General features: G+C 34.6%; 1 protein-coding gene across 1 annotated transcript in view; it reads left to right on the top strand.

Moving 5' to 3' along the window:
- The window catches only part of UBL3 (ubiquitin like 3), a 66,292-nt gene that overhangs the window by 29,882 nt on the left and 9,791 nt on the right, over positions 1-26,619 (top strand). Inside the window, exon 2 of the mRNA XM_064586263.1 lies at positions 24,695-24,803. Within this exon, the coding sequence (XP_064442333.1) occupies positions 24,695-24,803 (109 nt within the window). The remainder of the gene's footprint in view (positions 1-24,694; positions 24,804-26,619) is intronic.

Below are 26,619 nucleotides of genomic sequence, written 5' to 3' on the forward strand. Positions count from 1 at the left end.
TAACTACCCACTGAGCAAAAGACTTTTTTTCCTTCATGACACAGTTTTACCTGATTGAATGACTTCCATGTAATTTACTAACATAGGATGCAAGATGCTACTTAAGATGCCCACCAGTTTATTCTAGAAGGGGATTTCTAATGTCCCTAGTTTTTTGTAAACCCTTAATAGTTTTAAAAAGTAGAATTGCTTGTTAGGAATTTATTTATAAATCGAGCCTGTGTATAATTTAATGTTCGATTAATTGCATGAAAATGGTATACAATGAGTATTTAAAACATGCTCTATCATTTCAACTTCTTGAAAGTTGTGAGGTTTCAACCATTCATACAATGCAAACTATGGCAGGACAAATATCTGGAAGTATAAGAGCAATGGAATTCATAAGATTTCTTTCAGTTGTACTGAAGGAGTGATTTTCTTTCTGAAATTAAAAGAGACTAATTTTTATGAAAAGATGCAAAGAATATGTAGTCATGTTTCTCAAAAAGAAGGCAGTATTTAAGGCCTTTTTCAAAGTAGAAATGGCCAGGATTTCATCCAAGAGGACACATGAGAATTTCTCAAGAGGGTGTCCAGCCTATAAATACAATTTTAAAAAGCTCCCCAGATGATTTTAAATCTCTACAGCCTGAGGGACTCCTGAGATTTGGAAACTTTAAAAATCTAGCTGGAAAATTAAAATTTGAGTTTGTTTTTCAGGTAGAATTTTAAGGTGAGAATTACTGTGGAAAGCTGCTGGGCCATTTAATTGTTGTCATGAAAAAGCAGACATATGCTTAGTTTGACATATATGTTTTACATAAATATTAGTGTTTCTGAGATCTTAAATATCTTTTAATCATTTGGTTGTTGTTTTTTTTAATTGTTTAGCTTAACTGAAATGGTCCTGTGCTTCTGAATCAGATGACAGTTTTTAATTCTGATGCTTGCAATACGAGATTATATGTAACCAAGTTGTTACGTGTGTACATACATATATTTGTGAGGCCAGATACGTTTTGTATGTCAGGTCAATGCAATGTAGAATGATTGAATATATCATAAACACTGTTTCCATAATCTTTGTTGTTTATAAAAGTATATCCATGCTCTGTAGAAATACAATTAATTTTGTGTATTGTTTTTTTTGTCCTGTGGCCTTGCTGATCTGGTTTACTAATTCTAGTAAATTTTTGGAAACTCCATAGAATTTTCTACATACAGGATCATGTTGTCTGTGAATAAAGACAGTTATACTTCTTCCCTTTCCAAAAAAAAAAAAAAAAAAGTATATCCATGCTCATTGTAGAAGTTTGAGAAAATGCAAAAAAGGATAAAGTAAAAATTCAAAATCACTCATTATCTTATCACAGATATCCGTAGTATGCAGGTATTCATAGTATCCCAGAAATATGAGCTATTACTATTTTACGTGTTTCCTTATTTGTCTCTCTGTCATGCTGTAAATACAGTTCCATGTTTTGCTTTTTAAAATTAGCATTTTGGAATGTTCATTTTTTTCAGGATACTAATATTCTTAAAAACACAATTATTGATCCTTATTTTCATAGGAAATATATATATATTGTCTAACATAGTGTTTGACACATTAATAAACATCAAACAAATATAAGTTCCCTTAGGGTTGGAAAGGTCTTACAGGTTATCTAGAGTCTGGTTCAGTATTCTAGCTAGTACATCAAACAAGTAGTTATTATATGGCCCTCTGCAAGCATACTTATCAGGAAGGGAAACTCATTTCTTCAAAGGCTAGCCTGCTTCTTTTATTTCTGGCTCTGATGATTTGCTTTCCTGAAATCCCCTCCCATTGGTCCCAGGAATGCCCTGAGAACTACCAAGAATTAATCCATATACATTCCTCGGTGACAGACGTTCAAGTCTGTATGAAGGTAGCTTTCATGTCTGCTTTCCCCTATTTTTGCATCTGTTTTTCCATCTTCTAACTTTTATTTTACTTATAAACATAATTTTTTAAAAATCAGAATAAAGTCAGTTAACCCAGTCTCCCTTTTTCCACAACAGATCTTTTCTTTTAAAGGTTTTAGTTATTCTTAGATAATTTTAATCATAACTTAATATTCTACTTGATCCCAATTCTGATAAGGTGTGGGGTTCCCCTTCTATTTTACTCTTCTTTCTTTGCAGAATACATATTTTTAAAAATCATAATTAACTTTTACTTTAAAAGATCTAAGTGCTTAATATCTATAGCTGTTTATTAGTTTTTACTTTTAAAGAATTAATTAAAACATACCAGAATTCAATTTTTAATACAAATTTTGCAAGTTCAGCATTTTCCTTTCTAGTACCAGATGAATCTGAAACAGTTCTAGCCTTTTCATTCATGGAAAGTTAAAAAAAGTGTTTTTAACTCTTTTTTTTCATCCTATATGGTAGTAACTCATAATAATAAACTAGTCACTGAATTTTTACATTCAAATTTTTAAAATAGTGCCGCCTAAACATATACAACGTAACCATCCAGTTCAGGCGGCATTTGGTCACAGGTTTAGGTTGATTTCTGACTGCTCATCTGTTATAATTTCTTTTTTTTTTTTTTAAAGATTTTATTTATTTATTTGACAGAGAGAGACACAGCGAGAGAGGGAACACAAGCAGGGGGAGTGGGACAGGGAGAAGCAGGCTTCCCGCGGAGCAGGGAGCCCTATGTGGGGCTCGATCCCAGAACCCCAGGATCATGACCTGAGCTGAAGGCAGACGCTTAAGGACTGAGCCACCCAGGCGCCCCATCATCTGTTATAATTTCTAACACATGCTCCTTACCCAGATAGCTAAATGCCAGTTAACTGTGGTCATAAGCTAAAGCAAAAAACTAAAAAGAAACTTAGTTTTATAACTAAAATATATCATAAAGCATAAAATATATCATATAATATATGATAATATTTTTTTGGTAGTGGTTCTTTGGTGTCTGCCGAGAGATTGGTGTGTGTGAGCTTTTTTCCCTCAGCCTGTCAGTGTGCTAATTGAAAGAACATTATTTATTTGAGTGAATGTGTGTCTGAAGGGCATTGTTGCTTCAGTAATTTGACAGACTGGCATGTATTATCATACCAAAAGATTGGCTTGACTTTTTCCATCCATATTTTCCTGTATTTTATAAATCTTTATGGCTGTATAATATTCCATCAGTTTGGTCTACCATATTTTTATCTTTTTCTTTCTTTTTTTTTTTTTTTTGGATGTATTAAACCCAGACTTTCCTTTTCATTTTTAAGGTTTTTTAGAGATAAAGATTTTTATGTCATATCTTTGTTTCTTCTGCTTCCTTTGTTTTTTAATGCCTTATATCAAATGCATTTATAGGAGTGGAATCGATGAGTAAAAGAGGAGGAACATTTTTTACAGATTAAGATATTAATCACCAAATGACTTTCCAGAAGGGTTTACACCGTCTGAACTCCTCTTTCTCCTAAAATTTTCCAACCATTGGCCATCAGAGCTCATTCATTCATTTGTCTAGGGTCAGAAGCGGAAATAAGCTGAAATTTAAACCTCTTCTCATTCATTAAATGAGGGTCAGAAGGGGAAATAAGAAGCTGAAATTTAAACCTGTCAGTCGTATTACTTTTTTGGTATCTCTTGACATATATATAGTAGAGGAAGATGTCAAAACTAGTATTTCAAAAGACATTATGAAATTGTTTGTGAAATTCAATGATTTATCTATTTGAACTGGCTGTAGGGTATTTGGAGAAGTAAAACCCTCCTATGATCATAAATATAAACATGACAAGGAATGACTACTCAGCAGTTGGATTTTGAAATAAACTCTTGAAACCTTTGGATATTAGTATAGTCATTCCTTCCCCTTCCCCCTCATCCCAGAATCATTTTAGGAAGTTTTATCCTCAATCCATTTATTCTGCCATTATATTAAATACTTTTACTCTTTGGACTTTTTCTTTCAGTATCCATAGTTATGGCAGACCTTGTCCTTTAAGATTTGGGCTTATTTTGAAAGCAAGCAAAAGTCATTCAAAACAAAGTCTGAAATAAAATGATGATAAACTGTATAATATTTCTCTAGGCTAAAAGAAAAAGCCAAACATGATAGGTAAAATAATAGGGCAAAATTTGTATACATATATGGAAAGGAGGTGATAAAGAACAAAAAAGAAGAGTAGTCCTTAACTGGGTCTGAAAATACTTCCAACATTTTGATTCTTCCCCCCTCCCCCCCCCCCACCAATGGCAGCAATTGTGTATATTCAATCTAAAGGGCGACTTGACACTCATCTGCATCTAAAAAGTTCTTTTTTTTTGTTTGTTACTCATAATTTTATGGTCTTTGTATATGGAAGCAGAGAAAATAAAATAGTGTAATTTATTGAGTTTAAATACCATTAAAACATTTTTACTTAACCATAGAATATCTTCAGTTAGTATTTTTTTTTCAGTTGGTCTATTTCAGATGATTTGAAATAGACTTTTTTGCTGTGTAGTTTAAGACATGAAGTTATTCCATTGCCCTGGATTTCTCCAAGAATGTGGTCTTGATGATTCAGCAAGTTAAAGTAGTTAGTCAAGTGTCCCTTAACCAAAGTGATACTGCCCCCCCCTCCCCCCCAGGAGACATTTGGCAATGTCTGGGGACTTTTTTTGTATTGCCATTACTTCTGGGAAGGCAAGGTACCACTGGCATCCATAGGGAGAGACTAGTGGTGATACTACACAGCCTTCAGTGCACAAAACAGCCCCTCACAACCAAGAATCGTCCATTCTAAAATGCCATTCATGCTGAGCTTAAGAAATCCTGGCTTAGCCTAACGTCTTGGGCTCAGAGGTAGTCAGAGCTGTGTTCAGTCTTCCACTTCACCTTGGCAAGGTGTTTAACCTCAGTTAAGCCTCAGTTTTCTCATCTGGAAAATAAAACTAGTATCTGTTTCATGTAATTGTAATTAGCATGGTTTCTGACATACGGTAAGCAGTCAGTAAATCTTATAATTGTTATTATGAGCACCACCAACAGTAATATCAGGCATGTCAAAAATTACTAAAATGGTAAAGTTTGATGAGTATTTAATGAGGATCGTATAGTTCCATTTCTTTGCTGAATTCCCTCATTTGAAAAGTAATTCATTTCTATATTCTCTGTAATCTGTGCTACATACTTAACAGTTTTTGTTTTCCATGTATTTTCTTACTATATGTGCTTCAGGCTGCCTTATTCAGATTTCAATTATCAGAATAATCATGGTTTAAAGACTGAAAAATTTATAGAATGATTGTAGATGTTCAGAGGACCCTAGTCTTTGGAGTAAGGATTGTTAGTAAGCATATGGACTGTAGCTGCTTCATTTTAGAGCAACCTCTTCAGTGGTTGCAATAGAGACTGCACTGGTGATCATGGTAATCGTGATATTTTTCTCTTCCTCCCTAATGGCCCCCTGATGATTTTTTTGACGCGCATTGGGGAAGATAATCAGCTGGTTCAGTAGCTGTACCATGCCTTCATTAAGGATCTTTAATAGTGCTACCAAAAATACCCACTCTGAAACACTGGCTAATGGTAAGAGGAAGTAGAATGAAGACAAAAGCAACAGATGGTATTGTGATTCTTGCCCTTGAGGAGTTTATAATCTAATTGAGGAGATACAACTTATTTTCATGTTTAATTAATATTCAAAGGATTTATAGGCCTTAAATGTATGTCAGACCTCACATATAAGGTAGGAAATAACTGAGCAAGGTTAGGAAAAGGATAAATCGAGGACTGCCATTTTTATTTGATCGAAGCTGCTTATTTCTTTTATATAAATATGAGACTAATAGCACTTTAAGGTCTTAGAATTTACAGTAAATGTTCATACTTATTTGATCTTTGCAATAGCCATAAAAGGTAAAGTAACAGTTCTTAAAGTGCTTCCCTAAAGCATGTAGGTAATGTATGTAATGTGAATTAAATTGTAAATTTGAACATATATTGGGGAATGTCTGTATGGTATTAGAAGAGTAATAGTTTGTCTCCAGCACTGCCCTAGCCAGTGGACATAAATGTGTCAGTAGACCTTAAAGAAGATTAGCAGTGTTCACCAGATAACTCTTTTTTTTTTTTTAAGATTTATTTATTTGAGAGAGAGCGCGTGCGTGAGCGTTAGTGTGCAAGTGGGGGAAGGGGCAGAAGGAGAGGGAGAGAATCTCAAGCAGACTACCTGCTGAACACAGAGCCCAAAGTGGGGCTCAATCCCATGACTCTGAGATCATAACCTGAGCCAAAACCAAGAGTCAGACACTTAACCGACTGATTGATTTCAAAACCCAAAACTGAAGTAAAGTTTAAAAAGAATTTTCTGTGTACAAAAACTACCCCTGTCACAGAAGCGACCTCTGAGGGTTCCAAAAGCAACTCAAATCTTTAGCCTTTTAGTACATGGCTTAATTTTTATCATCTAATTATTTCTATTAGGCCAGCTCTAACATGCCTCTTCCTTTGCAGTAGATGTTTTTTAAGCTTTATGTTCTGTTTTCTTTTCTGTTTTTTTCTATCATGAGAATTGAACAGCAGAACTAAGTTATTTTTGATGTCATTGAAAATAAAGACTTTAAAAACAAAACAAAACCCAAACACCTATCACTGCTACCACACTTTGAAAAAATGGTCCTCAGTATTAATTTTATAGCTAAATGGAAGCTTTGACTTGGTAGAGAGCTTGGAATTTTAGTTTAACTCGTCATTGACCCAATTATTTAGCTTGGGGCAATATTGGATAAGTTACAGTTGACCCTTGAACAACACAGGTTTGAACTGCATGAGTCCACTTATATGCAGATTTTAAAAAGTAAATATATTGAGGGGCGCCTGGGTGGCTCAGTTGGTTAAGTGTCTGCCTTTGGCTCAGGTCATGATTTCAGGGTCCTGGGATCAAGCTCTGCATGGGTCCAGGCTCCCTGCTCAGTGGCGAGTTTGCTTCTCCCTCTCCCTCTGCCCCTCCCCCTGCTTGCATGCTCTCTATCTCTAAAAATAAATAAAATCTTTTTTAGAAAAGTAAATATATCAGAAAACTTTTTGGAGATTTGTGACAGTTTGAAAAAAAACTTGCAGATGAACTGCATAGCCTAGAAATATAAAAAAAAAAAAAAAAGAAAAGAAATTACCTTTGCCATGAATACATAGAATATATATAGATACTATTCTGTTTTATCACTCACTATCAGAAAATATACAAAAATCTATTATAAAAAGTTAAAATTTATCAAAACTTATGCATACAAACACAGACCATATGTGGTGCCATTCACAGTTAAGAGAAATGTAAACAAACATAAAGATGCAGTATTAAATCATAACTGCATAAAATTAACTATAGTACATACTATGCTACTATAATCATTTTGTAGCTACCTCCTGTTTCACATTATCTTTCCATTTTTGATATCTAGTGTTAGTAATACATACAAATTCTACAGTGTTTTGTATCATGTAAGATAGTAGTGATGTAGGTACTGAGAGATAATTCATCTTATAAATAGATGACATAAACTTACAGTATTGATAAATATAATACAATACTGTAAATGTATTTTTTCTTATGATTTCCTTAATATTTTCTTTTCTATAACTTAATTGTAAGAATACAGTAATATATATAATATACAAAATATGTGTTAATTAACTGTCTGTGTTATTGGTAAGGCTCCTGGTCAACAGCAGGCTATTAGTAAAGTTTTGGGGGGAGTCAAAAGTTGTATGTGGATTTTTGACCATGTTGGGGTGAGGGGATTGGTGCCCATAACCCTTGTGTTGTTCAAGGATCACAACTGTATTTACTTAAAAGAAGTGCAATTTCAAGAGTACCAGTATGATTCCCAAGGAATTACATACTGTTTTTTAGATAGATTTGATTACTCTGAAATCAAGTCTCATGGCAAGGGAGAAAGAGGCATTGTTCCTAATTTGAGGCTTCGTATAGTGTGATCAGTCATGTGTCCACTGCTGTTCCACCTGGAGGGAAATTTCCCACTGGTCTGTTCACTTTCACTTGGGTTTAGAACAGGATTTTTATTTCACACTTGGGTCTCCACACAAGGTAGCCCAGGTATCCAGGATTGTTGACCTCAATTGTCCATGAGTTATGAGATCAACAAATACTCCATACTACACCCCTGATCTTTGAGTCAGCGATTTCTTTTCCCTCTCATTTGGGGACTCTGTGTCTTCATTTCTTTCTCTAGTTTGAATCCTCACTGAGCTTTCTCTACATTTTCCAGCCCTTCACCCCTGCCCCAGTCTTCTTGTCTTCATGGAAAAACTAGTCCAAAACAATCCCATATGCATAGCAATAAATCTTTCTGATTTGAATCTATGTTAGTAATTTGTTTGAATCTCTGTTTCTTGGGCTGAGGAGATGATGCTACCAAGATTTGTATCACCAAGAGCAGTCAGTGGTGGAGGGAGATTTACAGAAAATGAACAAATGAAAATATCAAGCTATAACCCTGCCTCCAGTAAATATAACATACAAGACAACACTAAGAATTGGAATCAGAAGTTAATTCGGTATATTTCTAGAGTGATTTATAGAAGTTGTGGCAATATTTGCCCTTACAGTTAACTTCCTAACAGATTTTTTTGTTTTTTGCTTTTAAAGCCAGAACAAGTCAGATTTATTTATTTAGGAAGCATATGTTTGGGAGGTGAATGGGGCAGGGCAGTCCAAGAGCTTCAGCTTACCCAGAGGCTTTGACTATATAGTGATCCTGAAGTAAATTCTTATATATGTATGTATGTGAGCAATTCAGTAAATAAATAACAATGAGGGAAGTAATAAAACCATTCAACTTCAGAAGAACCTGAAATATTAGATGAGTCATATGAAGTAAAACCATGTTGTACTCTAAAAAATTTGAATGCTCTGCAGGTTAAACTAACTAAAACTTTTTAATAGTTATAGGCAATTTAACATAGTGGCTAAAAGCAGGATTGGATTGAAACCCAGTTCTGGTACTTCTTAGCTGTTGGACCTTGGGCAGGTTCTTGAGTCTCTGCTTCAGTTTCCTCCTCTGTAAAACATGGGCATAATGATAGTAACTTTCCTATAGGGTTGCTATGAAGAGTAAACGGTAGAAATAGGTAAAACACCTAAAAGAGGAGCTTGCACATAGTAAGTTATATGTGGTTGCGACTATTAGAAGTGTTACTACTTTTCACTGCATATTAGGTATATCTTAGTCATATTATTATATAAAATAGACTCTTAGGAATTCTCTGGGAAACTGACAAGCCATATATAGACTTTTTTCTATAGAAATGTAATCTAGGTTACAAACAGTGGATTTACAAACGAAACCTTGGGACATAGAAGTTTATAAGTTAGAATTGGTTAGGATCCAAATTATTTAGAATTTGCTAAATTAAAGCCGTTAATAGTAGTTGTTCTCCCCGAAGGCATGAGGGTCCTGTATACATAAAAGCTTATGTATATGTGATCAAAATCATTAACTCCATTCATGAGCGAATAGCCTGAATACTTGAATGTGAAATGAATGTTTGCCGTGTTCAAAGTTTAAGAGTGCCAAGAAAAAATACTGGCTTCAATAGGTAGGTAAGAACTGTAACAGTAACTTTGGGTAGAATTGTACCTTTGTTATTTTGTAGGCCTGATGCATTTAGTTCTTCCCCAGAACTGCTGTCAGAAAACATAATCACGTGCATAAGGCAATTTCATGATCTTAGGAGCACATACTAAAGTGTGCCTGCTAATTTCTCTTGCTTTTGTAGGTCTTAAATATTTGTGGATTCACATAGTAGGCCTATGATAAGTGCCCAGTAAATATTTGTTGCATGGATGAGTTATCATACACAGGATTAAGCATGGGAGAAGGAGGCACAGAATACCCAGGAAGACCAGTTAGTAGATAACTAGTGATAATGGTCTAAACTAGAATGTTGACAGAGGGAATGGGGTTGAGGGATGGAGAAAGAATAGATGCAATAAACACTGCAGAAGAAAAATTAATAAAACCTTGTAACGAGCAGCTATGGAAAAAATAATTGTGACCAAAATAACATTTAAAATCATACCCACTAGCAGCCTCCCTTGTTGAGGCATCCATGTTCTTCATATCTTCTTCTAACTTTCAGATTCATTATCATATTCTCTACATTAACCTTTACCTGAATACTTACTTTTCACCTAACAAACAGAACTAAGCTAGGCCAGAAAAGGTCAACATACAAGTGGACATGTGTGTGTGTGTGAGAGAGAGAGAGAGAGATGGGGAATTGGGGGGGGGGGGGGCTGTTAATAGGGAGTGCCTCTTAGCATTGTTGAATTGCTTCTGCAGAAAATTGGGAAAAAATTATTTTATTATATTACCTAAGATAGCAGCTTTTATGCCATAGTCATACTTTATAAAACTTTGAAGATAAAGTAAGAACAGTACCTTAGGGATTGGTAATTATTCAAACATTAATGTCATCAATATTCTGAAAATAAAAGAAAATCTAGGGCGCCTGGGTGGCTCAGTTGGTTAAGCAACTGCCTTCGGCTCAGGTCATGATCCTGGAGTCCCTGGATCGAGTCCCGCATCGGGCTCCCTGCTCGGCAGGGAGTCTGCTTCTCTCTCTGACCCTCCCCCCTCTCATGTGCTCTATCTCATTCTCTCTCTCTCAAATAAATAAAAATCTTAAAAAAAAAAAAAAAGAAAATCTAATTTAGGAAATGAAAGTGATAGGAACACTGTCATTAGTTCTTATAATAAGAGGTCTAGAGACTCATTAAATATCTTTCCCAGACTTTATATCTGCTTTATGGTGTTACTCTGTGTTATTGTTGATATAAGTTAGCAACTTCTGAAATTTCTCACATATTCTTGCAGATGGTGTTTAATAGACACAAACATAAGCTATTTCACTGGTTTAAAAAAAAACCCCAAAACATTGCTCAGCATATAGTCCAAGTCCGAGGGTTGTCATACTTAACTGAATTGCATCAATTGAAGATTTCTATCTTCTGGTTTCTTCATAACCTTACACGAATCTTCTTTATCTCTCTCTGGACCTAAGTTTCTAAATTTGCAAAAAGTATAATGTGGTATTTTCAGCTCAGTGCCGGGGTCCTTTAGTTCTTGAATTATTTCTCTGGCAACGATGCTTCCTGCTCTTTTCTTGTCCATGTATTCAGATAATTATCTAATCTGCTCGTAACAATTTTTCCTGTTTATAAATATTTCTTCTTTTGCTGTTAGTCATTTACTTTTCCCCAGTTCACCTGACCTTTTCCTAAACTATTTCTTTGTGAACATTTCCCTTTTAGTTGTAATTTGTACTGCAGTTCTCTATCTCCCCTCTTTGAAACCATCTGCTGTCATTTGTTTTGCTTTCTGTATTGTAATACTAGATGTTTTGATGTTGCTGGCTTTATATTCTGTAACAACTTTTTATGAACATTCAGGGTTTTGTGTGTGTGTGTGTTTTATGAATGGTGTAATGCATTCACCTCCAATGACTAGCACTCAATGATTGTGTTAATTAACATTCTTAGATAGTATATCCTGCATAGATCTTATGCTATATTTTACTAATAATTGTATTTAATGTTATCTGCCTATGTGGATGCATTTATCACAGTTGCTTGTTTCATTCCCTGTTTGTTATGTAGAGCTCTGCTGCTGAATAATTCGTCAGCCTCATCCTAAGTAAACTGATACATTATTTATTAGAGTTTCAAAATTTAATAAATAATAATTAAAGCACACTTATATTCACGTAAGAATCCCTGAGTATTCCAGAGACATTAATTTATAAATGAGAACCTCCATATTAAGAGCACATGAGGTCATGGCTATCTGGGGCACCACTAAGTGACAGTATCACTAGTCACAGGTTGATGCAAATTGTCTGTGCAAGCTGAATAGGACTGCAAAGCACAGGCAGCCTGGAACAATTGTTTTCTTCATGGACAGACAAAATGTATTCTTCTTAAATAGGAGAGCTTGCTATCATTTTTGAATAATGAGTTGACTGACAAACATATTGTAAAGAATAGAATGATTTTTTAAATGTCTTTCTTTCTTTCCTTTTCAGGGCAACGGTTTTTCATTATCACTGTGGTCTGTTTCAGGGCTTATATTCCATAATAGTTGTGTATGGAAAATAGTGAGTCTATTATCACCTAACTGTAACAGTAAAAAATACTAAAATAAATTTTTTCTTGGTAATTATTGGTAGATCTGCTTCCTGGTTATAGTGTTACATGTACATTATCGAAATATTTTAAGAATATTGTCTGTCATCTGCCATATTCTGGTACATTATTCATTCATCTTCCAGCATATTAAGTACCTACTATTTTTCAGGCACAGTAAATCATATGAGGTTAACTATATGAATTAATTTAATATGCATTTTTTCTTCTTTTGATCTAAAATGAAGATTAAATTGGGAAACAAAAAACAGCCAAAGGCGCCTCATCTCCACAACTGTTCCTGTTGATATAAGTTAGCAACTTCTGAAAGAAGAGAACTATTAAGAAGTTCTAAGATTGATTTACCACCCTCAAAGACCATGATTTAATTGGGGAGTTAAGACATAAATATAATGTATCTTGCTACAATAAATGATATGATATATGTAGGATGACCTTATAATTTATTATGTAGGTTGAGATACTTTTGAGAATAAAAGGGAGCACTGTTCATTAGAATAGTAATACCACAAATGTAAATCAGAATTGTCCCAGGCAAACATGGATATACAGGACTGCTTCAGCACATGCCCATGATTGGATAGAAACTCTGAGTGAGAAAGGGGCAGTGGAGGCTAGAGTGGTCACATAGGCTTCAAAGGAGGCATTAGAACTGAATGAACAGAAGCAGGAATTCATTCTTGTGATTCTTGGCAGGATAGGATTTATAATGAATTTATCAATTTGGTTGGAATAGAAATTTAGGTAGGGAAATAGTAGTAATTGGATTGGACTGAGAAGTTTGGACTATGAACTATGCGATCTTAAGTTACTTAACCTCAGCATCCCTACTACAATACAGAGGTGATAGTACCTAGCCCCTAGGGTTGTGTAACAATTAACTGTATACTTCATGCAAAGTACTGTATACTACTTGTAAGTGATAGTAAATGTTAGCTACCTGTAGCACAATGACAAAATTTTAAACTGTCGAAATTGTCTGGCAATGTGCAAGATGGTTTGGGGGTGAGAGAGGCAGCAAAGAGAATTTTAAAGAATTTAGTAACCTAGTAAAGGGGAAGAAAAGAGCAGAGTAAAGACGATGCTGAGCCTTCAGACCTGAGTAACTGGGAGACCAAGAGAATTTAGCAGAAATAAATAAGTCAGGAGGGATACCTCTTACTTAGGAAGAAATAAGTTTAAGCAGATCGATTTTGAAGAGACAGCAGGCTATCCAATTAGAAATGGTCAGCTGGCAGTTGGAGAAATGAAATTGGTGCCCCATGGAGAATTAGTTTGGGAATGTCCCACATAGGTGGCAATCAAAGCCTCAGGGGTAGATGAGATCTCTGATAGAGTGTTGGGGAAAGAAAAGATTGATGAGGGAACCTTGGAAAGCCCATATTTGGAGTACAAGAGGCAAAAGAACAACTAAAGGAGAGGGTCAAAAGCAGGAATAGTAGTATTCCCCAAAGTATGTTTTACCAAAAACGAGATCTGTGGGTTGGGTAACAGGTAATATGGGAAAGAAAAGTTGGTTCTGTGGTTAAATACTGTAACTGTGTTAAAGTTAGATGAATTTGTTCACTAAAAGAATTATCTGGGTTTTTAATATGTTAACATACGTGGCAGATTTCCAAGACAGGAATATATGAAGCAGTGTTTTGCAAATTCACCTGACCGCTGAACTGTTTTCTCTCCCAGAATACTTCATGGAGGCTAGTGTTTCAGAAAATACATTTGGGGAATTACAGAAACCTAATGAGGAAAGACTTTCAAGAAGGAAGGAATAAACTGTGTCAGATGTTTACAGAGGGATTAAGGAAGATGAGAAATGAGAAGAAGCTATTTGATGTTTTTTATTAGATGGTCGTAAGTGACTTTCAAGAGTATGGTTCAGTAGTGTGGCTTCAGTAGGCAGATTTATAGGGAATTAAAGATCAGAGTTAGCGATGAGGAAGTGAAGGCACTGGGTTTGCATCATTCCACCTCTGTTAATTCAAATAAAAAGTGACTGATTGGAATAACTTGGTCATTACTGAATGCTTACATATCCTATGCATATTTTTTATCATACATAATAAAATTGTTATATTTCAAATAACATGCCCTTTTTGTATTAGAGCTGGAGGGGACTTTTAACAGTTATCTAGGACAGTCCCTCAGAGAACCATTAGTTTCACTTTTATAGGGCAAAGGCACACATTGAAATTATTTTGTTTTCTAGCCACAGCCATGGCATCAAGTCTGAGCCATTTTCCTCATTTAAAAAAAAAAAAAAAAGTTTATGAAAAAATAAGCCTTTTCAAATGTGTGTTTTTAAGATGCCCATCTTAATGTGAGTTTTAGTCTAACATTAAAGACCATCTCCGGGAATATCTTATCCTTTCATACAGCAGTGATGCAAATATTTAATTCACAGTTATACTGCAAAAAAATTAAGTCACTTTGACGTCCTCTAACAATAGATGTAAATAGGTTATTTTAATTACAACCATTTCAACATTTTTTATGGTAAAATATTATGCCATAAGACTGATTACTGATTTTTCATTACATGCAAATGAGGTTCCCCATCAACATATTATGCCCAACAAATTTGAAATTCAGTAAATAAACTTTTTCAGTGGCCTGCCTATGTTAGCCCCACTGCCTCCTGAGGCGGTTGAATGCTTTATAGCAAATTATAAGTACTGATTGATTATGTTTTGATCATCTTTGTATCTCCTACAGCATCTAGCCTAGTACCTTGTTTACCAGACTTTTGTGTGTTCAGTCGTTTGAAGTGTCATCTGAAAGTAGACTCACAGGTCCCTCTTCCCCTTAAAGATTCACAAAGTCATTTTGGCATATGAAAGATTCTGAGAACTTTTGCAGTGAAGAAACTTTGAATTTTTTTGTAAATATTTTTTGGCTTTTTGATTGTAGTAAAATATACATCATATTTACCATCTTCACCATTTTTATACTTTGTATAAAATGAAATACTTTATTATATCAGAATTACCAAGATGAGATTACTCTCCAACTGTTTTATTACACTTCAATACTTTAAAACATCAGAGGATCAAGATTAATTATTAATGGGAATTTATTTTTTTAACAAACCATCTTTGTTGGTTTGTAACAAACTAAGATCTTTGTGATCTTAAACGTTTTTAAATGTACAGTATACATTCATAATGCACAACCATCACCACCATCCCATTTCCAGAACTCTTTTCATTTGGCAAAACTGAAAATCTGTAATCATTAAACATCAACTCTCCATTTCCCTTCCTCCCGGCTCTTGGCAGACACCTTGTTTGAATTTTTTAACCTGGCATTTCCAAATTTATTTTACAGTATATAGGAACACTTTTTTTTTTTCCTCTCAACATTTATATTCCCTAGAAGTTCTGTCACTCAGAGAAATAGAATTAGTTTTCAGGTAGCATATAGCAGATTAAGGAGTATTTTGTCTCAAAAGTTGTGTGAATCCTAAGAGAAAAGCAAGCCCTTCTGGAGTGGCTATTTGAATAAAACATAAGTCCAGTATTTAGAAGGATGTAGGGAGAGGTTGGGAGAGTGTTTGGGGAGACACTGAAGTGTGCTAGAACAAACCCTGACTTCAGAGAGAAAACCTGGGCAGTGCTATTTTGCTTCGCCACTAACTAGCTAGCCACCCGGGGGCCTCTTTTCCCTTGTCTATACCCTGTCTGTGAACTGGATGAATTCTGAGACTCCCCCCAAGTCTTAAAGTCTTAAAAGTTGAATGTTTGAGGAAAATTGTAAAAGACATGAGATTTAAAGTAGTACCGAGAATTTGATAATAGCATAGAAGAAGTAGGAGGGAAAGAATCTGGGAATTGATACCCCCAGCAAAAGGGCAAGCACTCACCTCAAGGGGAATATGGTGCAAGGCTCAAATAATGGCAAGCCAAGACAAATATAAGAGATATAGACATCTAAAAGATTCATCCTGTGTTCTACCTGTTTTATCGGAGTAGCTAGGTGATTAGAGACAAGAAAAAGAACTATATAGTAGATACTAAAATAAGATGTGTGCTAAAACTACTCCAATGAGATACTACATGTAAGGAAAACTCCTGGTGCATAGTTGATATTCAATAAATATTAGTTTCCTTCCCCATGATTTCAGGCTTTTAGCCAAAAAACGTACACCATCCTATTTCTACTAATGGGAGATGGGCAGAGAAAAGAAAATTGTCATCCTCCTGAAATATGTGAACATAATATTATGAATATAGGAAAGGCTACTCTCTCCCTTCCCCAATGTTCTCTTTATTGCTTTGCCTTTGCCAGTTCCCTTTCTCCTATCTATAATTTAGTATCTTCAGTGCTTGGTTGACAAACAGTTGTACTGAACTGTTGTTCTTAATTAAGTGAGTCATAAGACCTGAAAGTCTTTCTCAAAACAAAGGTTTCCCTAGATACAGATCCAGTGTCCCAGAGAGACTACTTTGGTTTCATTCAAATTCGCTATTTAGTTGATAGTACGTATAGGAAATTAGACTACTACACTTGCATATTTGAAATCTGGTTAAAGCAGCTGGTTTGTATCTTACAGTCAAATTTTAAAGTGATATAGAACTGTAATTCAATTTCAGAACCAACATGTTTTCTAAGTTTATAGGATTTGGAACTTGAAAAATTATAATTTTAAGAATAATTTGCAAGGTTTCTCAAGAAAATATTATTGTTCAGTCTTCATATGGAATTTTAATTTTACAAAAGTCTCCCAAACTTATTTTAAACTATATGTGTGTTATAAAGTATTTAAAGAGAGAGCATTATATAGTTAGTATAAATGTGATCTACTATAACTAATGATGGTTATGATGACGATGATAGATAATTTGTGATAATAGCTAATGAGGCACTGACTGTGTGCCAGGCACCAAAGCCTTATAAATTTTGAGCTACATTATTTGATTCTCAACTGTATTTATAAGAACCCAATGGTTTCTTTGTTTCTTCACTGATGAGGAAAAAAAATCAATGTATATTTTCTAGAAAGCAAGTAGGCTAATTTAATATTGTTGTTAATTCATTTGTATAACTCAGCAGTTTCTTGTTTGTGTTCAGTGATCAAAAAATAATTTAATGAATAAATAGTTGACAGGTTTATATAATTTAAAAAGCATTAAATGTTGCTTTGGAATGTCATTCTCGATCTACATTTTAAGGTGAGTTAAATGTTCTGGAAATTCACATTCCAACTAAAATGAGATGTCATAAAAGCTTTACTTGGGAACTTAAAGTGGGGAACTGTCTAGCCTCCCCTTTGCCTATTATTCAGGGTAGGTAAGTGTTTTTACAAATAAAAAGGGATTCCACTGAGTTTTTACCTATAAAGATTTTATATTTCATGTATATTAGAATCAACATCATGCTGAGTACTAAAAAGAAAATAGAAAAAGATCCTGTAGTTTCAGTCCATTTAGCAAATCTCAGTGTACCATGGTTTATGACTCCATAATACAAGTAAATTCATAGACAAGAATTCAGGTATATTTTCTTAGAAGTTAAAAATCTGTTTCCATGGATGCCTCATATAACTTCTTCATAAATAGGATTGCTGCTTCATTCCAGTGGGGAATAGGAATGCTTTCTTGGCTTCTCTAATTCTATTTTGAAATTCTTTTTCTACTGTTTCTTCAAAATTTAGTTTCATTATTTCATCCAGGAGGATGAGGCTCAGGAGGATTTATTTATGCCATCCCATCTCAAATACATGTAAGCCAGAGTGTGTGTGGATTGGGGTTGAGAGTGTGGGGCACCAAGCATTCCACACACAAGAAACAACCTGTGTAGGGGCGCCTGGGTGGCTCAGATGGTTAAGCGTCTGCCTTTGGCTCAGGTCATGATCTCAGGGTCCTGGGATCGAGTCCCGCATCGGGCTTCCTGGTCCTTGGGAGCCTGCTTCTCCCTCTGCCTCTCTCTCTCTCTCTCTCTCTCTGTCTCTCATGAATAAATAAATAAAATCTTTAAAAAAAAAAAAAAAAGAACCTGTGTAAAGGCCTTAAGGCAGGTAAGAACTTGGCACTTTTGAGGAACTGAGAAAAGGTACCTGTGGTTGGACCATAGTGAGGGCAAGAGTGGTTGAGATGGTGATGGAGAACAATATGAAGACCACGGTAAGGAATTTGCTGGGACCACCTGGTTCACTTGACCCGAGTGGTGAACATCAAATACTGTGTTGGTGGCACACCCAGGTTCGGATCTCAGCTTACGCACTTGCTAAAGTCTCTAAATTCATTCCTACAACTCTGAAATAGGGGAGTAATACCTGCTTCAGAAATGGGCTAGGTGAGTAGTAACTAAGAGCAATACCGGAGATACAGTAAAGCCATACAGTAAATGGCAAGTGTTAGCATTTCTCCTTCTTTATTCGCTGTGCCATATAGACCCTACTCTGGAATGTCAGACTCACAGGTTTTCCTTTTGTTGTTTTAAAAACTCATTCAGCTAATATTTATGAGCACTTAAAATTTTATATCCTAGCTACCCCCTCCCCCATAATTATGTTTTTATGTCTCATAGCTTCAAGGTTACGAAATCCTCAAGGAATTTCATATTAAATCTTTTGTAATCCAGGCACCAAGCACAGTGTCTATTTCAGAAAATGTTTGAATAAATGAACAACTAAAAGAAAGTTTATGAAATATATGATTACCATATTTTAGCATTGCAATTGTTAGAATAATTTGTTTTAAATCAGTCCTATGTAAAAAAAATGAGCACATTTCTCCCTCATTCCATTTTTCTGTAATGTTTAGCAAAAATTGAAAATATGCCATTTAAAATCTGTAACTCTAGGAACAAGAAAACATGCTTATCGATTTTAAGATTTATACATATTGTCTTAAAATAAGTCACTGATAGACTTACATACTTTTTTCTAGATCAAACCTCTATTTTCATATGTTATTTTTTAAAAAGCATTATTCATCTTCAAATGCAAATAAGAATAAGACAGACATATAATACCATATAAATTTTTAGCAAGTTGAGTGCTAGTTTTTTAAAATATCTTCTTTGGAGAAATTTATAGATTCACATGCCCTTGTTGTAAGAAATAGTACAGAGAAATCCCGTGTACCCTTCACCTGGGTTTCCTATTGGTGACGTCATCTTATATAACTGTAGTACAGTCTCACAGCAGGAAATTGACAGTGATAAAATCCACAGACTTCATTCAGATTTCTCCAGTTTTTCATGCACTTGTTTGTGTGTGTATGCATTTAGTTCTGTGCCTTTTTATCACATATGCAGATTCATGTGACCATTCACCCCAGTAAGAGAACAGTTCCATCACAAGCATCCCTTGTGCTTCCCTTTTATAGATACAGCCACCCCTTCCCCTTCCCCTCTTCCTAAAACCTGGCTACCACTAACCTGTTCTCCATTCCATAGTTTTGTCATTTCAAGAATATTATATATTTGGAATCATATAGTATGTAACCTTTTGGGGTTGGCTTTATTTACTCTGTATGATCCCCTTGAGATAAACTGAGAGCTCTTAAAAAGTGACTTGCAAAGAAACTCTTAACATCTTTCCACTGGCCACTTGTGCTTGCCCTTTAGCAAAAAAGGCAGGAATGAGCATTTCAAAGGCAAAAAGATTCTTCACTTGAATGTCACTTGTTTTAATCTTAGGAGACTGAGAGGAGAAGTTGGGAATTCCGTTCCTTCCTTCCCCCCCCCCTTCTTTCTTTCCTTCCTTCCCCCCTTCTTTCCTTCCTTCTTTCCTTCCTTCCTTCCTTCCTTCCTTCCTTCCTTCCTTCCTTCCTTCCTCTCTCTCTTTCTCTTTTTTTAAGATTTTGTTTATTTGTGGGGCGCCTGGGTGGCTCAGTTGGTTAAGCGACTGCCTTCGGCTCAGGTCATGATCCTGGAGTCCCTGGATCGAGTCCCGCATCGGGCTCCCTGCTCAGCAGGGAGTCTGCTTCTCCCTCTGACCCTCCTCCCTCTCCTGCTCTTTGTCTCTCATTCTCTCTCTCAAATAAATAAATAAAATCTTAAAAAAAAAAAAAGATTTTATTTATTTGATAGAACACAAAAGCAGAGAGGGAGCAGAATTTCTTTTCTGACCAACCTGTTGATCTCTTGGTAAAAACAGCCATATTTCTTTTAAAGGGCATGGTCCATCTCCATACTTGTCTGTTTTATTTCCAGAGACCATTCCAATTAATTCCATCTTCCAGTCTCCCTTTTTACTTCCTCTTTTTTCACCCTGATGAGTTGAAAACAAATTGTTGTGTGAATTAAGTTCTAGATGAGATTTCTCCAAATTGTTATAATCTGACAAATAGAGATAACTTGAAATTACATGCATAGAAGAGTTCTTGTCATTTCCATTGGCCTTACAGGAAATGATTAAGGTTGCTACCTCACTAAGAGTCTTGTTAGGATTTGTTTTGCCTCAAAAGTAACTCTGAAATGTATCATTCATTTGGATAATCTGAACATCCCTTGGGAATTTTATTTATAATAGGAGCTCCATTTCATATCGAGTCATTTGGAGTCTTGATTAACAGTTTTATTTTTAGACAAGTATGTACCTGTAGTATATCACCTTTTAAGCTGTAAATAAGGGTTGTTTTTAATCCATTGTCAATGTGTCAAGAATTCTAGTACCCCACAAGCAAGAGTTCTCTTAAGGTATTTTATAGATTGACTTAGCATGGCTTCAAAGAAGTAAAAAGATCTTGCATTAATAAATATTTAAATAAATGGAACATAATCTTTTAAAGGAAACTAGCTCACATTTATAGGAATTGCCATACAATTACTGAGAGGAGGTATAATTGACATTATTTATCTGAATAAACTTGAGAAAGTTCTTACTATGATATAGGAGTAATTAACTACTGACCAATCTGTGTATCTAGTTGTTTATCTGGGTGATTGCTTTCAAAATTTTTTCTAAAGAAAGCATGGAAATTTAGTGTTTTCTTCCATTGGTGTTACAGCCCTAAGATACACTTGCCTATATATTGGGGCAGGTGTATACTTCTAGTCTAGGAGCAAGGTTGTCACACAGAGATAAACATAGGAACAAGTCCAGACTCATCCATTAATCTTCCATATCAATAACCCAGTCTTTAGCTTCATTTGAAAATTAAGTACAATCAGAATTAATTTTACCTTTGAAAATGCCTTACTAAATTATAGTATTTATATAAACTGTGGCATGTTACTGACAATGAAGATCCAGAGCCTGACAAATTAAGCACTGAGGTATTTACATGTTGGAACTATCCACATGTCCATACAACTACCAAAAAGGACCATTCGCATTCTTTTTTTTTTTTTTTAAGATTTATTTAATTTATTATTTTTAGGTGGGGGTAGAGGGAGAGCGAGAATCTCAAGTAGAGTCCCCACTGAGCATGGAGCCCGATGCAGAGCTCGATCTCACCACCCTGAAATCATGACCTGAGCTGAAATCGAGAGTCAGACCCTTAACCGACTGAGCCACCCAGGCGCCCCCACATTCCCATTCTACATACCACACTGGCCATTTGATAAAATGCCCAGAATGCTGAAGCCTTTATTTGAATCTTCGTGCTGACCTTTCCAGTCTGCATTTCCACTTGCATACTGAAACTAAAGAAACTGAAATACTAGTCAACAAATATTGAACACCTACTATATGCCAGCCATTGTACCAGGCACCAGAAGTGTTTCAGGCAATGTGTTACTTTACTCAGCAATTTAAGTTTGTGGGTTTATTGCTGTTATTTTTAATTTGGGACATAAACTTTCTTCCTGAAGTAGTCTTTAAATGTTATTGTCAGTTTTAGATAGTTTTAAATGTAATATTTGATGATTTCTTAGATTTATGTATTTATAGACTTAGAGTTTTCATATTTTCTTTTTTCCCTACCCGGAGGGGTGATTAGATTCGCAGTAGATTTTGAAATCTTACCTTGCATCTTGTTCTGATTTTGTAGCCCAGAGTTCTACCATGAGTTATAAGCTTTAATGTTTTCTGGGGCCAGGCAGGTATGATAAGTGTGTGAAGCAGGCCAGTGTGAATAAGTAGGGCTCAGTAGGGTCTGTGTCAAACTAAAAAGTTTATATCCCCCTGTAAACATTAAAAAAAAAAAAAAAAAGTTTTTAAACCTGTCAAACACAGCTAGAGGCCAAAAGTTTCCAACATTCTGAAAATTGAGATGCACATACATTCTTTAGACCATTGATTTTGAAATACAAAGGTGAACTATCAGTTTACTGGTGACAGTGGTATGTATTAGTTTTAAAATAAGAAATTCTGGGAACTTTGCTGCATGAACCCATTTATGGTATGGGGAGTCTATATTATTTAGTTTAATATATTGTGGACACCTTTGCACGTCAGATCATATAGATCTATTACCTCATGTTGTTTAATAACTACAGATTTCCTTAGTAAGGATATACCGTCATATATTTTTCCATTTCCATATTGATGGATAATAGGAAAGTCTGAAGTATGCTTTGGCATTGTCTTTGCAGATTCTAAGAATTAAGTCTTTTTTCCCCCTTTTTCTTTGTTATTTTTAAATATTATAATTTGAATAAAAGCCCAATAGAAATTAGTTTTAAACTTTAAAGATGATTCTGGAAAAAAGTAGATTCATATAATTTACATAACTCTTAGGAAGCTTGAATTTAATTATATTTTTTTCTCGTTAAACACATGTGGCTGAACCATTATGAGGGGCATAATTTCTTGGGCATTAATGACTGAAGGACCCTTAAACAATAGTATGAAGCCATTAAAAGATTCCATATAAATTCAAAGTATATAGTATATATTTATCAGTATTCACATATAAAGAGACAGCTGTAAATAGTGTATCTCTGAGAACTAAAATTCATATTGTAGAGATATTGCATTCCTTGCTTTAAGAATCACTCATTACTTATTTGTTATATGAAATAAATAAGTGGTGCTTTCTTAAAATTTAATCATTCTTATAAACTATTACTTGAATTTTGTTCAGATGGAACTTAAAAAGTTTCTGGACTGTATTACCTATTTACAGCAGTATGATTTTATCAGATCTCTTCCTGTATTACGTATGCTCTTTGGTCTAATTTCAGATTTCATTCTGGTTAAAAAAGGCAGCAAGAAATTTTTACTGGACATACAGAAAGAGCTTTTCACCTGGAATATAGATTTCTTTTTCTTTTATCCTCTAAAAATCTTTTTATGGAAATAAAATGCACATACAGTTAGAATTTAATTTCTAGTATGGTATCTAGTTCTACTCCATCTAATATGGGATCCGGTCACATCCCAGTAAATGAGGAATTCTTTGTGCTTAGCATTTTTGTAGAGGAGATATTTTATAACTTTGAGTACATTTTCAAAGTGCTGAGGCACTGGGAATGGCATTGGCCATGTTGGTGGTAGATAGTAAATGAGTGACCTGGTCTCTAAATGGTGCTGTGGTAGGCACCAATCTATTCATTGTGGACTTGGCCATCTTAAAGATGTTCTGGTATTTTTTTTTTAGAAGAAAAAAGTATTGGTAGCTGAAGAAGAGAGCTTGGCTAACCTGGGACCAGGCACAAGTCAAACTGGTACAATGATATTCTCTGTTCTTTATATATAAAGAAGCTAGGTTAGTCCCAGGACTCAGCTCTGGTCTAGACCCAACTTTTGGGAAGGTCTTATTTGCTCTCTTAACAGAGGCCTAGAAGTATAGAAAATCCCGCTTGCATTTCTGTAACTAATAGGGAAATGAGTGATGTCATGTTTTTTAAAAATAACATCAAGTTAATTATGGATAGAGAAAAAATTAAAAAGTGAACACTTAGAAATGTTTTACAAAAGGTATAAGTAAACATATTTACTTGAAATGTAAATTCATTGGACCTCAAAAATGTTAATTCCATTATTTACCTTAGGTTATCCCCTGAGGATGAATCTATGTCCTTTGTCACACACAGCTTCTCCTCTACCCTCCCAAAATAAATGATCCTGCATTTGGGTTTAACATAACAACTATTATTGATTCCTCCTTTAATCATTGTAAAGTTCTTTATTGTTTCTGGTTAATTTGTTTAGGTTTGAATAATTTTGTAGGATAAAGAGTTATACATAACAGTGTTTTCCCTTTATTTTTTCTAAGTAGATTATCAACTAAATTTTTCTTCTGTTTAGTGGTGTGACCTGCAGCGTCACCTCTTTTGTTAGTTTTTCAGTGGAAAAAAATGTATACTAAAGTAATAGCGATAATCTATAAAAAGTCCAACTCTGAACATTGTTGAAGTAGTTAAATACAAAAGCATAATGAATTTTGGTTTCCCTTTATTTATTAAGGCAAACATATATGCCCCCCCATATATGTTAAATAATGGAAATGAAATCATATGCCAAATTCTCATTCTTTAAAAAAAAGTCTTTACAGAATTTAAATAAATAAAAAAACAGAAAATAGCATTAGTAATAATTTAGAATGTGATTGAAATGAAAAGCCTAGGAGTAATTTTTTTACTTTCAAAATTTCAAGATTTATATTAAAAGAATCCTTGTCTTCTTTCAGATAAATTTGCGCCTCATCTTGGTAAGCGGGAAAACAAAAGAGTTCCTGTTTTCTCCTAATGATTCTGCTTCTGACATTGCAAAGCATGTGTATGACAATTGGCCAATGGGTGAGTGGTGTTTTTCTCTTGAGAATGAATAATGTTAATTCTTTATACCCTACCTTGTTTCACAAACATTTTGAAAATGTTTAAGATTTAAGAGAAAAACAAATAATTGAGAGATTAGTCTTCAGAGTTAAAGGGGAAGGAACACTATATCTGTCCCTGGATTTTGTTCTTCAGCTACCTCATTGCAAAATAGGGAAGGAGCCAGTATGCAAAATCTGTTTTTGCCTTAGAACCGTTTTAATGTAAATGAAAATTATTTTTTAAAAGAAAAACACAAAGTAGCTAACACATGCACACAACTTTCCTATCAGTAATCTGTTTATAACAAAGCACAAAGTAAAAGGAAAGAAAAACTATTTTTAACAAATTAAAATACATTCTCATTGGTCTCTCCTATCTATAATCTATTTAAAATTGAGTTTGACACAAAGTTAATTTCTAATTCATGTCACTTCATGTGTCCTCTGAACTACAAGAGCAAGAAGGTATAAAATCCATTTATGCATTGCATTTTCAAGCCAGTATCCATGACAAACAAAATTTGAGGGAGTAGGGGAGTGGTATTCCTTCCTTTCTCTGATTCTTTTCCATGTAATAAGACTTTGTCTTGCCATCCTAAAGTGAGTCTTTGGCTTGTGTTTTTCCTTTGAACTTTCTTTTTAGGGCATGTATTATAGTAATATGAATGTTTCAGCTGATTTAACATAATTTTACTAGCCAAAGCATTTTGGACTTTTAAAGGACAAGACTCATTTCACCAAAGAACACAGTGTATTCAAAATGAATCAATCAGATCAGTGTTTCTCAGCCTTAAGTAATATATGGAACTCCTTTAGAGGAAGAAAATTCTTGTAGATTCCCTAGTGCTGACTTAAATTATTTTTATTACAATGTTTTTTTTTTTAAAGATAGAAACATGAAACCCAACTAAGATGCTTTATCCTTATTAACTCATACACAACCATAAAACAGATCTAAAAAGAAAATGGAAATGTAACTCTAAAACCAGTAATGTTCAAATTAACAACATTAATGTGCCAGATGATATATTTTTGCTTAAACCAACTCACTGCTTGCACCATGAATATAGTACTGTTGAGTTTGGCGTGCCTATGCTCCTGCTTGCTATAAGAGGACCCAGTTATCTGCAGATTCACCACAAAACCTTCATTCACACAGTGTACCCAATTGTCATTTAGCCTTCACTTAGCAAGAATGCATTGTTTATGTATTTAGTCAACCACTGTTCTTTTCTTATTAGCCTCTTGACAATTAAAGAAGTACTGCTTGGTGCCAGTACAATCATAAACTGCATATGTGGGCAATAAATCCCAAGACTGTACTTGGTTATAAGGTGATTATTTGAATTATCTAGATAATCTCTTCCAGATTATCATTAAAATGAAAATATGATTTAAAAATTCTTGAGGAGGACTTCCAGAACCTAAGAACATGGCTCTGTTGTTCATGGGCTCAGGATTCATAGACATGCATTTAAGAAACACTGATTTGGACAAATACTTTCAAATGACTGGATCTTTCTTCCATTGATAATTAAGGGACTAGTCAATGTTAGTTCCTAAATCAGGGAGGGACTAAAGCGAAAGGTTGGAGGTAAGAAGGAATTTCAGAAAATTCCTTCAGAAAAAGCTAAAATAGACTAAACTTGGGGCTCTTAGAATATGGGATTATCCTCATAGCCAGGCATGACAGTACCCATCAGTAGGAAAAGCATTTTTTAAATACCTGTCTAATAGTGATGTTGTACTAAATACGATCTAGAAAATTACTTTTGTGATCTGGGGAGAAGAGGGTA

This window comes from Mirounga angustirostris, unplaced genomic scaffold (assembly GCF_029215605.1).
Source record: "Mirounga angustirostris isolate CCGP_5_RB_7025 unplaced genomic scaffold, mMirAng1.0.hap1 SCAF_3, whole genome shotgun sequence".
NCBI classification, from domain to species: domain Eukaryota; kingdom Metazoa; phylum Chordata; class Mammalia; order Carnivora; family Phocidae; genus Mirounga; species Mirounga angustirostris.